The sequence below is a fragment of the Gadus chalcogrammus genome, chromosome 14, assembly GCF_026213295.1.
Source record: "Gadus chalcogrammus isolate NIFS_2021 chromosome 14, NIFS_Gcha_1.0, whole genome shotgun sequence".
Lineage (NCBI taxonomy): Eukaryota > Metazoa > Chordata > Actinopteri > Gadiformes > Gadidae > Gadus > Gadus chalcogrammus.
The window spans coordinates 20,555,855-20,570,275 of NC_079425.1; the positions used below are offsets into that span (position 1 = coordinate 20,555,855).

The 14,421-nt window shown below is 42.8% G+C and overlaps 1 protein-coding gene and 1 long non-coding RNA gene across 2 annotated transcripts; one reads left to right on the top strand and one right to left on the bottom strand.

The window, feature by feature from the left end:
- Nucleotides 1–200: 200 nt before the first annotated feature.
- Nucleotides 201–11,731, bottom strand: abcc12 (ATP-binding cassette, sub-family C (CFTR/MRP), member 12). Its single transcript, XM_056608131.1, has 23 exons — nucleotides 11,647–11,731; nucleotides 11,036–11,143; nucleotides 10,561–10,809; nucleotides 10,408–10,479; nucleotides 10,112–10,236; nucleotides 9,703–9,775; nucleotides 9,091–9,294; nucleotides 8,401–8,535; nucleotides 8,005–8,080; nucleotides 7,547–7,575; nucleotides 7,124–7,220; nucleotides 6,912–7,015; nucleotides 6,461–6,643; nucleotides 6,106–6,332; nucleotides 5,568–5,705; nucleotides 4,238–4,427; nucleotides 3,942–4,031; nucleotides 3,307–3,496; nucleotides 2,794–2,953; nucleotides 2,022–2,100; nucleotides 1,437–1,550; nucleotides 1,053–1,217; nucleotides 201–604 (listed from the first exon to the last, which is right to left on the bottom strand). The coding sequence occupies exons 2-23, from the start codon at nucleotides 11,111–11,113 to the stop codon at nucleotides 512–514; spliced, it is 2,871 nt and encodes a 956-aa protein (XP_056464106.1). The 5' UTR covers nucleotides 11,114–11,143; nucleotides 11,647–11,731; the 3' UTR covers nucleotides 201–511.
- Nucleotides 11,732–11,981: 250 nt separating this feature from the next.
- LOC130404012 (uncharacterized) lies at nucleotides 11,982–14,174 on the top strand. The gene is made up of 3 exons (XR_008904141.1): nucleotides 11,982–12,036; nucleotides 12,124–12,183; nucleotides 12,898–14,174. It is a non-coding gene; the product is annotated as an uncharacterized LOC130404012 (long non-coding RNA).
- The last annotated feature ends 247 nt before the right edge of the window (nucleotides 14,175–14,421 follow it).

Sequence of the window (14,421 nt, forward strand, 5' to 3'; positions counted from 1 at the left end):
ATTTAATGAGAATGGACAAGGAGGGAACCATGAAGGATGTGATATTCAGCCAAAATTTGAACTACCTCCTCACTGGTCTTTTATTAGATCAACTGGGATATTTACAATAAAACTCCCTTTATCACAAACACATTTCTGCTGAAAGATGCAATCTCTTCTTTATTGTTATCTTAAAATCAACATCAACATATCAACGTGCTATAGTGGCTTGAATCAATACAACTATACATTAACCACAGGGGAAAACTACGAAGTACAAAGTAAGTACAAAATGTAAAATTCAGAAAGATCACAGGATGTATTTGTGTTGATTGTGGATGTAATGCCTTTATGATGGTTGTGTATGTATTGTGGCTGTGTGTCTGTATGATAGTTGTGTGTCTGTATGATGGCTGTGTGTTTCGGGTGTTGACTGTGTCTTTATGATGGTTGTGTGTCTGTTTGATGGCTGTGTGTTACAGGTGTTGACTGTCTTTATGATCGTTATGTGTCTGTATGATGGTTGTGTGTTTCAGGCGTCGATTGTGTTTGCAGCTGCCAGGAGGGAGCTGAACAGAGAGTCTGGCTTCTGTCTCAACACATCAGGACTGTCAAACTCCACCACCTGGAAGACACACAGAGGATTGAAATGGGACTTTTGTTTGGATATGTGTGGGATTATAGGTGTACTCATATATCACCTGTCCTTGGTCCGTAACCAGGTCAGCTTCCATCACAGCGTTTATAAGTCTATGTACATCATGTATAGTAGTGTGCGTGCGTGTGCGCGCGCGTGCGTGCGTGCGTGCGCGTGCGTGCGTGCGTGCGTGCGTGCGTGTGTGTGTGTGCGTGTGTGTGTGTGTGTGTGTGTGTGTGTGTGTGTGTGTGTGTGTGTGTGTGTGTGTGTGTGTGTGTGTGTGTGTGTGTGTGTGTGTGTGTGTGTGTGTTTGTGTGTGTATCACTGTCCCTGGTCCATGACTAGAATGCGGTGCGCTTGCATTCGGGTGTTTATATGTCTATGTGTATCATGTATAGTAAGTAGTGTGTGTGTATGTATCCAGTATATCTCTCACCTGTCCCTGCTCCATGACCAGGATGCGGTCGGCCTGCAGCACGGTGTTGATGCGGTGAGCGATGGTGAGGGTGGTGCATCCCTCGAACGCCTCCCTGATGGTGGTTTGGATCAGGGCGTCGGTCTCGGCATCGATGGATGCTGTGGCTTCGTCCAGGAGGATGATCTGAGGCAGGACATGGAGGAAGTGTGATTGGAGGAGGCCTCTGGATATATGGGGGTGTTCTAAAGTGTCAACAGAAGAACACCTTGATATATAGGGTTTCTACCGTACGTCCAGAACAGGATGTATGTCGGCTTTAAACAGACATGCAGAGAACAGAACAGAAAGGGACAGTCAGGCCGAGAGATAGACAGGGTCTGAGGGATGGACAGAGGGACACACCTTGGTGTTTCGCAGCAGGGCTCGGGCCATACACATGAGCTGCCTCTCTCCAACGGAGAAGTTTTCTCCGTTCCGCACCACTTCTGCCTGCAGCTTTTCAGGTAGCCCGGAGACCTGGACATGAACACAAATAGAGCTTGGGATCAGCGTCAGCCCACATTGATTACCACTATTAAAGGCAGAAACATTGTTACACAGAACAACCTCTACCACCATGGTGATTCTTGGTGGTAGATGTTTATACCCTATCCAGACATTCGGGCCATACACATGACAAAAAAGCGCTATATAAATGCAGGCCATTTACATGTCCAGACGTTCGTCTGGACATGTAGATGGACTGCATTTATATAGCGCTTTTTTGTAACCAGTGGCCACCCAAAGTGCTACACAATAGTGCCTGACATTCACCCATTCATGCACACACCGTTGGCGGACTCAACCATGCAAGACGACAACCAGGAGGAGGGGGCGGGGATCGAACTAGCAACCTTGCGGTTACCAGCCAACCCGATCTACTGCCGCCCCTGTGCACGCTGGTCATACTTAAAGACCGTGTTTCCGTGTCTGCAGGAGGTAACATACCAAGTCCTTCAGGTAGGTCTTCTCCAGCACTAACCAGAGCTCTTGCTCACTGTGTTTGTTGAAAGGGTCCAGGTTGTACCTGAAAGGGGACATTTGTAAAAAGCCTTAGTGTTTCTTTATAGGCTATCGCAGTCAACCATGTCTAGAAAAAGATGATGATTTTTGACCGTTATGCTTACCCACAACACTCAACAGGCTATAAAATAAAACAACCTGTTGCAGGGCTGATCTGACCTGATGGTTACAGTGGGTAAGTCCGCTATCAATCACACTCACTGTTAAAAGTACCTAAGTAATTGGTTCTTAGAGTGCTTTGAAAAAAAGTTACAGTACATTCACTTCTATTTGAGTACACTTTCACCACAGTATCATATGGTCGGCAAAGTAAAGAATATGTTGCCGTCATTCTTGCAAGCGAGTGGCTTGAATAAAAACAAAAACAAAAACATTCGGAGTGTGCAAATTATTCTGAGGTCTACTCTCTGTGCGTAGCCCCGCCTACTCCAACAAACCAAGAAAGCTGGCTCCTTGACGAAGGAAGAATATACTCCCTGTGGTTTACACAGGCAAGGCAAGTGAAATTGCAGGGTGTTCCAAGCCACGACCGTACCGGCGTGGCGGTGTGAAAATGCCTCTACAGACACACAGTCCATCCATACTGGTGTGTGCCCGTTGATAACGCACCTTTCAAAATCAAACATATACTTGGAGGTTCCCCGACTCATACACCTTTTGCGAATCGGTGTGGGGGGATGTCAGGCTCAGGGATTACCTGACGGAACCGAGAAACAGGACGGGGTCCTGGGGGATGATGGACAGCCTACTGCGCAGGTCCTGCAGGCCTATGTGTCTGATGTCCACCCCATCGATCAGGATGCTGCCAAATGCCGGCTCTACTAGCCTGAACAGGGCCACACCCAAGGAGGACTTTCCTGCAAACAAAGATATTGTGTATATCTTACAAGCAATGTACTCACTTACTGTTATTTCTCAATGTTACATGCACTATTAAATGACCACAATGGCATATGCCAGTGTGGTGACACGCCCAGTAAATTTTGCTTTGGTAGATAAAGCAGATGATTCACCGACGGTCCCGAAGTCCCACAAGAACACCCCTTCAATGTAATGAAGAGTCTTTCCCTTCAGGAGTTCAAGGGAAAGGCTTTGTGTCTTGGTGTTTACACTCATGTTAAATATTCTTGATAGCAGGTCATTGAACACACAAATGCTAAGAACAGAAGGGAAGGAGCTATAGCATAAAACAAACATATCTGTAGTTTACCTGACCCGGTCCGTCCAACAATGCCAATTTTCTCCCCAGCCTTGATGTGGATTTGGAGTCCTTTGAGAACAATAGGTGTATTCTCCCTGTACCTCATCGTGTAGTTCTGGAAGTTTATGGATCCGCTTTGTGGCCAGCCTTCTGGGATCTGAGCCTCCTTCACATTCCGGGGACCCTCGGACCCACAGGTCTATACAAAACAAACCAACTGGACTTCAACCCCATAAGACATATGCAGAGACCTCCAGTTCACAGACATATCCAATCCAACCAGCTTAAGGGAAGAATGGGAAAACTACCCAGATCCAGACGTTCAAAATGGACCCAAGAAGACCAGATACTGTTTCTACAAGATGGAAGGTGTTTCTACAAGAAGGAAGATGTTTCTACAATAAGGAAGTTGGTGTTTCTACAAGAAGGAGGGTGTTTCTACAAGAAGGAAGGTTGTGTTTCAATTAAATCATCAGATCAGTTATCAGAAATATTATCATGTCTCTATTATCATTCGAGAGACTGTTGAATGACCAAGAAAGATTCTGTGTACTAATCATATGTAGGTAGCCAATGATGTCATGGTGTCTGAAGGAGGTTGGGTGTTGCTTGGTGATGATTCAGGCCATCGTGTCTTGATGTACCTTTATGTACTCTTGGATTCTCTCTACTGAGCAGAACCTGGCGTCCAACCCTCTGGCCAATTCCATCACTGTTAGAAAACCGGTTACTAACTTAACACACACACACACACACACACACACACACACGCACACACACACACACACACACACACACACACACACACACACACACACACACACACACACACACACACACACACACACACACACACACACACACACACACACCTTTATTTAACGAACAGACACTTTAAAGATAACCAAAACATTCATTGTCAGCTTGAAGGTGTCTTTACCTGTACAACGCAGGTGAGTGCCAGGCCTTTCATGGAACCACTCGCGTCATCTTTGGGAGTGAGGACCACAAACAATCCAACACACAGATTCAGCAAAGAACTCATAAATGATGTCCAGAGATATACCCAGTTCATCCCTGATTGAAACATGTACATGTGGCTGGAGTTGAAGTCACACAGCAAACTGTACCTGAAACACAACAATAATACAGGGTCACACCTGTATCTGAAAAACAATGCGAAGTCAGGGTAACACCTGTACTGCAACACAACAAGAAGTTTGTGTTACACCTCTACCTGCAAAAAAAAACAGAGGTCAGGGTCCAACCTGAAAATAGTGCTTTTTTAAGCATTTATTTGCCCCAAAAGCCTAATCATTTGAATTGCTGAAGAATACTAAGAGATGACAGAAAATTCTCTGCTGATCCTGAGCAAAATAATCATCTGCATCATCTCTGTGAAGCAGTGTGAAGGGACCTGGCTTTCCTCTTCAGCGTCAGCAGACCGTACCGTCGCTAGCAGTTGGACCGTCCTCGGGCTTCCATGCTGCCTGTGGTCTTATTTCTTTCTCCTCCTGCTCACTTGTTTTCTGTGATCCAGATTGCCAACCAGCTCAGAACCCTGCCTGCCTCGATCGCCTTGTTGCCTTGTTGCCCCAGCCTGGTTCTACAGTCTGACAGTGATTCCCCTTCTCCACCTCCGGATAAGCCTTTGGTTCAACCTCCCCATGAGGAGTCTCGACCTGTCCATCCCCCCTTCCCTGAGCTCTGGCTTCTTGAACCCCTGTTCGCAATAAAACCTACCCCTAACCCTAACCCCTAACCATTAACCCTTAACCTTAACCCTAACCCTCTTTTAAACCCTACCAAAGTGTTTGCATCCTGCGTTTGGGTCCACCTGTGGCCTCAGTCTAACAACAGAATTATATGCCCATGCTACACATCATTAGCCTGGCTCCGCCCACCTACGTACTTCCGCTGAATTTTCATTTCTCTTCAGTACTACGTTTCGGTTTGCGGTATATTCGCGGGTTATCTCCAGCCAAATTTTTCCGGTCCAATCAGCGAACAGAGGGAGTGGCTGAGAACAATAACGTTATGATATGCAGATCCAGAGGAGCACTGGGCGGATCCCATAGTTTTAAACTCCAACAGTTGGAGAGTGACCAGACTCTCTGTGCAAATTAAATGAAGTACGAGAGTCTGGCAGGACCAGGCTAACATATCATATTCATCCGTTCAAAAAAAACTATTTCCAGGTAGAATTTGACATTCCTAAATGTTTGGAATAGGCTGGATAAGAGCCTTTATAGAGCACACGGGTATCTTACTGGTGTATGTAGCTGTCTGTCTTGCCATAGAGGTGGATGGTGCTGAGGCCCTCGATGGTGGAGCTAGTATGGGAGATCCAGGGAGAGCGACTTGTGATCTCTGACCTCTTCAACTGACGGATTGCTCTCTGGCTTAATCTGCAGAGGATACATTTGACATGCTTAACATTCGCTTGCTTAGCATTCACTCTACATGCTTAGAATTTACTTTACATTCTTAGCATTCAATTGACATACTAAGCATTTAATTGACATGCTTAGCATTCACTTAACACTCTTAGCATTCATTTTAAGCTTAACATTCACCGTACATGCTCATTCACTTGAAACACCTAGTATTTGAATGCTCAGCGATGATTTAACATGTTTAGCACTTACTTTATATGTTTAGCATTGAGATTACATTCTTAGCATTTCTGTAAACTATAGGTCAATTATTGCCCCTTAGGTGTCCATTACTGTCACAAATAGTTAATTAATTTAGTCTATTGAATTCAACATTTGAGTTGGAGCTCAAGGTGGATTGGTGACAACTTACGAGTGGAAGGCGAGAGTGATAGCGAAGAAGATGATCAGGGGATAAACCATTTTATAAAATGCATAGATAATGAGGATGACGGAGCCCACAATTGATAGGAATGTGTTGACGAAATAGTTCACTTCCATGGGAATCCAGAAATCGGCTTCCTCCATATCCTTGGAGAATCGATTCAGGATCCGACCAATAGGGGTGGTATCAAAAAAACTCATTGGACTGGCAATTACCTGGAAGTGATGCACAAACAAGGCCTCATTGCTCTACAGACCAGCTATCATGACTTATAATGTAATTAATAATAAATCAATATGTTATTTTCTATCGGCTACTGGCCACTTCTAGGAGGTCTGCTTACCTTTTCTAACATCCTCATGTGAATTACTGAGGAAGCACGGAGGCTGACCTTGGCGAAGAAATATGTTTTAATAATAGAAACTATCACTATAACCAATGTTATTATTCCATAAACCTTCTGGTAGAAGGCGATGTCTGGGTTCAGCGTGACGTTAGCCTGGTCTTCAACAGTCACATTTGCAGTCTGGGTCAAAAAACACAAAGCTCAGTGCGTTACCGAGCATGCACGTTGAGAACAAGGAACCCATTCAGAACCACATGGTCTTACTCTCACTATTCTGCACCTATGCTGGCAGCTGCCCATTACTGCTGCAATCCCCTCCTCTGAGACATATAGGTATCTACAGAAGGACGATTCCTTCTCTTGGAGCTTACCAGTACAACCCCTCTTCTGGTGGAGTCTGTGACAACCCTTTACCCCCTCTATGTGTCAGTGGATGTGTGTTGCTCACCCCAGATCCCTGCTCCATCCAGTAGGCGAGGAACACATTGCTGAATGCGACTCCTCCAATTAGCACAGCGTAAAGAAGGAGGACGGCAACAGCAAGGAAATAACCTGAAGGGCAGAGCAACAAAATACACATGTTTCGGTCCCTTTAGACATGTGTGTGTTTTGCACCCTTCAGAAACACTGAGATGTGTGCGCGTGTGTGGGTATTGGTACCTCCTAGCGCCTGGCAGTACGCATGAAAGGTTCTCCAGGATATAGAGACTTGGCTGGAGAATTCCTTTATTATCAACTGCCCTGTCACCCTCCTGGACTTCAAAGGAAAAATACTGTGGTCATTCAAAACGGTTTGATGCTTCTCATTTAACTATGCATAAGTGGAGAATATTTAAAGTCAGAGTATTTCCCATAAAGGATTGCACAATTGGCGAACGGCCGGTTACATTTTCTGAACGTGCAATGACTGCTGGGTACATAAAGATAAACCAATAGTGAGAACACTGGTCGATGTTGGTGTTTTTATCGTCGATCGACTTAACAACAATGGAGTTATGTAACTTATTCCCAAATCAGCTGATACTATAGGTATAAAGGTATCGGTATTGTTAAACACTTACTTTTTTTGTCAGACATGCTGACGTCATCCATTTCATCAGATATGTCAAAGGCTAAAAAGGAGACAGACGACAGCATGTTAAACGTGTAAGAGTCTACTGAACCGTAGCAATGATAATCTGTTATTTTCTCAGACCCATTCTACCTTTCAGAACAGCTGCTGTTTTATTAACCAGTCACCATTTCCAAAAATGTAAGAATAAGATAACCCAGAGCCGCTGCATGAAGGTTAACAGAAGAGCCATTGGACCTTCTACATTAAAAGATATTAACACCACTGCATGAAGGTTAACTGAAGAGCCATTGGACCTTCTACATTAACAGATATTAACACCACTGCATGAAGGTTAACTGAAGAGCCGTTGGACCTTCTAGAATAGATTAACAGATATTAACGCCAAATCATGGAAGTTAACTGAGGAGCCTTTTTTAAGACGCAACCACATTGGTCATTCATTTCCTAAACAAGTTATTTGCCTCACCTTGGTTCACAACGCCATTGGTTTGGTGGGGTTCAACAAATGGCGGATCCACGGCGTTCTCCTGTTGTAACAGAACCTGGGAACAAGGTTCGATCCATTGGGAAAGTGCACCCTTAAGGAACCTTCACAAAGTGGGTGACGAGGAGAGCAGTAGCACCCTCCTCACCAAGCTCCCATCCCCACTTCAAATCAAAACAAAGATGTAGGTTACGTTACACTAAGCTATGCTCTTCAATGAAGTATCATCAACGAGACTACTTTGAGCTGCCAACAATACAAGTGGATATCAGAGGTGGTAATGGTTGCTACACACACATAACGATAACGATACAACATTTTGAACATTATAACACATGTCAAACATGATGATCGAACTGACGATGGCCGCCCTCTTACTGTGGACTGTTCCAGCTGGTAGTTGCTGATGAGCTGGGCGTAACGTCCTCTCCCATTCATCAGCTCTTCATGTCTTCCTGCCTCCAGTATCTCTCCTCCGTGCAGGAGCAGGACATTATCACAGAACTGCATGTACTGGTAAGCAAATTTGAGGTCAATTCTGTCATTTTTAAATGCAACGTAGTTTAGCACAACAAACACCTGGATCAAAATCCAGGTTTTCCAGGATGGTTGGAACCCTTTGAACTCATCCTTTCATTTAACGTGTTTCTAGATAGCCTGCATAGGAAACAAATGTGTGCCTTGTATCTGTGACCATGTTCGTACTAATACCACTGAAGGAGAAAACCCCGATGCAGTGGTCAATCTCACACTCTTGTTCCCCCTCACTCTAGTCTAGAACTACCTCCCTGGATGTCATCGACTTGGGATAACCACAACCTGGGTTGTAATGTTGACTCACGTAAGCTCACTAAAGAGTTAACCATAAGGTAGGTTGTTTGACCACAAACAACCTACCTTATGGTCAGCTCTTTAGTGAGATTAACGGAGTAAACTGGGTAACAAACCGGGTGAAACAAAGAACGCTATTACTTAGTCCCAAAACAACATTCGATAAGCAGTAGACACTGTCCTGAGGCTTGAGGAGGCCACTCCAGTCCTATCAAAGACTGTATCAACGGGTCGTACCTGGAGCTGGTGAGTCACAAGGATGACGGACTTTCCAACAAGCTCTCTCTTGATGCATTCCGCAAAGATGTGTTTCCCCACGTGGGCGTCCACAGCAGACAAAGGGTCATCCAGGAGGAAGATGTCTCTGTCAGAGTACACCGCTCTGGCCAGGCTGATCCTCTGTTTCTGCCCCCCAGAGAGGTTTATACCTCGCTCTCCAATCTGCCAAGAACCCATGATATCATGTACAGTTTAAATCACCATGGCCAGTCACATCATGAACACTAGCCTTCTAGTTCAATAGATGTTTGGAAGAACACTTGTCGATATAGATAGACACTGTCAGCCAGCCAACCCAATGTTTGCGGTAGAGCAGGACCTACAAATTATGTCACAACGTAAGTTCACTATATTGGACCCAAGGTCCTATCCTCAGATTGGCCATCAAAGAAAAGGATAAAATAGTATTGTAATATATTATGTTCGCTGTCTAGTAGTTATAAACTTTGTCATTACCAACATGCAATAAAGTCCTCAGATACGCCTCACCTACAATTTGAGACCAATTAAAATACCTGTTACAATTACTTAGAAATTAGATTTAAGAATATAGAAAGCATTCATTCCTACCTCAGTCTGGTCTCCACCTGGGAGTATCTTCATGTCTGGTATGAGGCTACAGCAATGGAGAATTCTGTTGTAGCTGTGAGAAAAGAACCAAACCAGGAATTCATAAGTGAGGCTATATTGTCCTTGTTCTTGTAAATGCAGTTCATGAAGAATAACCAGGCAGAGAGTTTCAGATCCTGGGAAAATTTACTGAATGTCTGGCCTTCAGTAGACATATCATATCAGACATATCATTACCACAAGCACTTTGAGTCTGCCTTGTGTATGAAAAGTGCTATATAAATAAAGTTGTCTTGCCTTGCCACATTCAGATATGTGACGTTTTATAAAAATGCTGGTAATCTAGTCAGTAATAATGCAATTCATCTAAATCCCTCCTTCTGGGTTTGTTCATTAAAACCGTTTGTACCGGTCCTGGTCAAAAGCTTCCCCCATCAGTATGTTCTGCTGAACCGTTCCGTGGAATATCCATGCTTGCTGGGGCACATATGCAAAGCTCCCCCGTGCTGTGACGGAGCCCTGTTGAAGATGCATCTGCAATAGAAATCCAACAAATCCTTATTATAAACCAGCCTCCACTAAGTCCCTTCATGTACCCTCATGTGGGGCGCATTGTTCCAGGGTTAGGAAAGTGTCCCTACGATTACTTTCGGTAAGCCGGTAACATCCTGTTTATAAATGTATGGTAACAACACATTAAATCACCTGTTCTAAGAGGCTGGATATCAGCGATGACTTCCCGCTGCCCATATTCCCACACACTCCCAGCAGGTGGCCCTTCAGGAGAAACATCAGAGGGAGATGTAAGCCTTGAACCCCCAGCCATGCCCATTTAGTATTTCTGACTCTAAAAGTCACCTTAGGTAATGTGAAGGAGATGTTTCTCAAGGCAGGCGGGACTTCTTCCTTTTCATCCTTGTCGTCCAACCGGTTGACCAGCAACCCGTTGTCTGTGTTGGCACAGGCTTGTGTACTGGCTGGTTTGTTAGAGGCTTGTTCACTGGCTGGTTTGGTCCAGTACAGAGTAGCATTTTCTGTCACTATGGCAGGGCCAGTATCCGTCTTCTGAATCAAGTATTTCTCAGGGTTCTTCAAAGTTAAAATTGCCTAGCAAAATAAAGGTTTGAATTTGAGACAATTAAGAAAAAACATATGGCTGGCCACATCCCTATAGTCTTAGAAGATATTAAAACAAAGTATACTATTGTATTTGAGTACTGGAAAGGACAGCAATTTAAGAACAGTCGTTTTAAATAGATGAATCAAAGTTAATGGACTGGATACCCGAGTCTGTCAGAATGCTTAATATTAGGCTAAATTAAAGGATTCTTACCTTGATTCGGTGCAGAGCCACTAATGACTGTCCCAGGATCAAGATACCAAAAGGAAGCCATTGCGTCAGGGAAGCCATGGTGCTAAAGAGGGCAGTGATGGTCAAAGCCTGGAAGAAATGACATTAAGAATTGTATTTTAGAACATTTGACACCGTACTTAATCAACTGGCAATTGTATGAAGGTTTATAATTGTATCCAGTCAGCAGAAGATGAAAAAAACATGATAGCACATCATTAATATATATCTATATATCTATATATCTATATATCTATATATCTATATATCTATACATCTATATATATATATATATATATATATATATATATATGTACAAACATACATACAAATATACTAAAGAGCGGATGAGAGTAAGATTTAGATACATACAAATTGTTATTCAGAGGGGCAGGCATGCACTCACACAGTGTTACAAGCTACAGTGCTCCAGTGCCACGGCATTTATAAGAATCTCTTTCATAATAGCTATGCCTAAAGATAGATTTAAATTAACAATGAACTATAACATAGTTCATTCAAAGCTAGCTTTAAATGAACTATGTTTCTAAAAATATGATAATTAAAAAAAATTATCATAGTTGCAAAATTACTTGAGCAAAATTCAAGGGAAGGCCGATCGCGGTGTGAGTGATTATGAGAACACAGCCAGTGATGATAGTGTTGAGGAAGATGATGTTAGCGTTCAAGCCGATGGTGAAGCATGACACTTCCAGATTCTTCCTCTCCTCGATCCTTATATCTGTCAGATAAGTATAACACAACATTTGTATTCACATCTGTAATGTAACCCATATGTATCATGGAATATAGGGCTACTAAACCCGTGATTATTTAAAGATGCAATTGCATGAGTTCTCCAGTAGGGCACGCTCAACATGATTCCAGTAACAGGAAATTGCACGTGAGCACACCGTTTCGAGGGCGTCACCTTGAACCGTAACACTGGAAAGACGGTATTAAGCACAACAGAGAATCTCCCGGTATAAAACGCCATAAATTAATATTTCTACCTTGATTAATTCAGTCATAAATATTTCCATGGTATTAATAAGGTGTTGTTTTATTAGGATCTGATCATTGAAAATACAGGAAACTACCGTGAATTATATTATTCACTTGAATCTCCGGTGAGTGTTGGACATGCCAATGCTAATGTATTGTTGCTTAGTACTAAAGAGAACAAAATACTATAAATGCTGTTTGAGTTCAGATACCTTTTTATTTATTCTTTTGTGTTCATAGTGTCATTTTAAAAGCTGTTTAATGAATCGCTAATCGTTAGCTACATGTTAAGCGATAGCTGATAATCGTTCATACCAGGCTAATTGTATGCTAATGCTAGCGAAGGTCAATCGCTATGCTAAGGACGCATCTTAGTAGAGCAGCACAGACATGATGATGAAACCTTGAAGGAGCAATGCGTTTATTTGATGTTACCGAAGGACATTGTTTTGCATACTTAACCCACTGTGTGATTGAATTAATTTCATTGACTGTAGTGCACTTGTTAGATAAGTTTAAGAATAATTTCATTCAATTTAATGGTTAAAACATGAATATGTATACAAATAATTTAAATTACAAATGTTAAGTTAGAAACATGGTTTAAAAAGATAAATAATTAATTGTTTGATTAAATACTGTGACATATTGTAATTCAAGATTAGTATTTCATTCTTTGTGGTTTAAATACTAATTGTTCTAATAGGTGACAATTCATTTCATTATATTTATAAATATAACCTTGGTTTTTGGTTATACATTGTAATATAGATGTGTCAAATCCCATGTTTGATATAGAATAGTACCAGATAACTTACAATTCTGCACTATTTGTGCAGGTTGGTTTTTTTTGTTTGATCGAAGGAAGATTGCATCTACGATGGCTAGCTTTGCCCAATAGAACTGTGGATGGTGTGGATACGGCGTGGCCAGCCGTGAACACCGCCATACCGTGAAGATCCATTCATAACAGATAAGACATAGAAATAGATACACACTAACCTACCCGGGTAGTAGTAAGAGAAACACACATATCCGGATATCCCCCCCTTGAACTCGACATTCCTCGACCGAACAACTCCTTCCCAAGGAGTACTGTAGCTGGGGAATCCAGCTACAAAGGACTTATTCTTTTGATTTTGGTTGTTTGTTTGTTATTTTCAAAAGCTATATTTTGTACCAAATGTGAATGTTTATGATGAAAGGCATTAGAATAACTCATCTATTCAACTAACACCAACTCCCTTCGTGAGTCATTAGTGTTTAACTTCTTTAAGGACCTAGAGTGATGCTAGCATCCTATTTGCCCCTTCCGGCTAACACCACGGGTGCTACATATACATATATATAAACATAGACCTGTTGGTTGGGGTGACTCCCTAATTGGAAGTCATTAATTACAATTTCAACCCTATACTTGACAAAGAGACATAACTTGTACATCACTGCCCAGCCTAAACTCTCAGTGTGTATTACTTTTGTCTGCTGGTGTCTCCCCAGCCTAAACTCTGTGTTTACCATGTTCTCAGTGCCATTAATAAATGTGGAAAATGGTGGAAACTAGTTCAGGCACTGTACTGCAAAACAACTCAAACTTGTATCGAATTGGACAGTGTAATCTTTACTACTGTTATTTTATTTATTTACTGCATCCCTAGTGTGTGACTAGTTTGAATGTGTCTCAACGTTAAAGGTCCCATGACATGCTATTTTATGTATTCTTTAATATAGGTATTAGTGGGCAACTAACACAGTATTCAAAGACGTTCCCGAAATTCAGCCGTGGTGCAGAGTTACAGCCACTCCGAGCCAGTCGCACATTGAGCTTCCCCCAAATGCGCTGTTTTGGCGTCTGTAGCTATAATGCAAATGAGGAGGAGCGAGGCGGGTCAAGGAGGAGGGTGGGGGTGTGGCCCTCAGCAGCTTGCAGCCACGGTACCATGCACTCTGTTTACAGTGGATGTATCGCAATGGCGAGGCGCACACAGCCTTTAGCTGTGTTCTGTAAATATTCTAGAACACACGGGAGTCCTGGAGCTCTATATCTAAATATTATCATACAGCCTACATAGATATCTATATCATATATTATCACGGCCAAAAGCTGTGTGAGCCGATATTATGAATCTCCAATGACCGCGTTGGGTTCTCCGACGTTCCTGGTTCTTCCACGTCCACATCAATGTGGAGTAGAATGAACCGCGACAAGGAGGAGAAAGGGATCGTTGCCGGGCAGCGCTTAGGCACCTCCGCCTCCGGCGGTGGTCCCTCAGCGGGTCTCAAGCGTGAGACATTTGCCGCCAACAATCCCTTTCTCATCCATGTCGTAGTTCATGTTCTTGAGGGAGTCAAAGCCAAAGTTC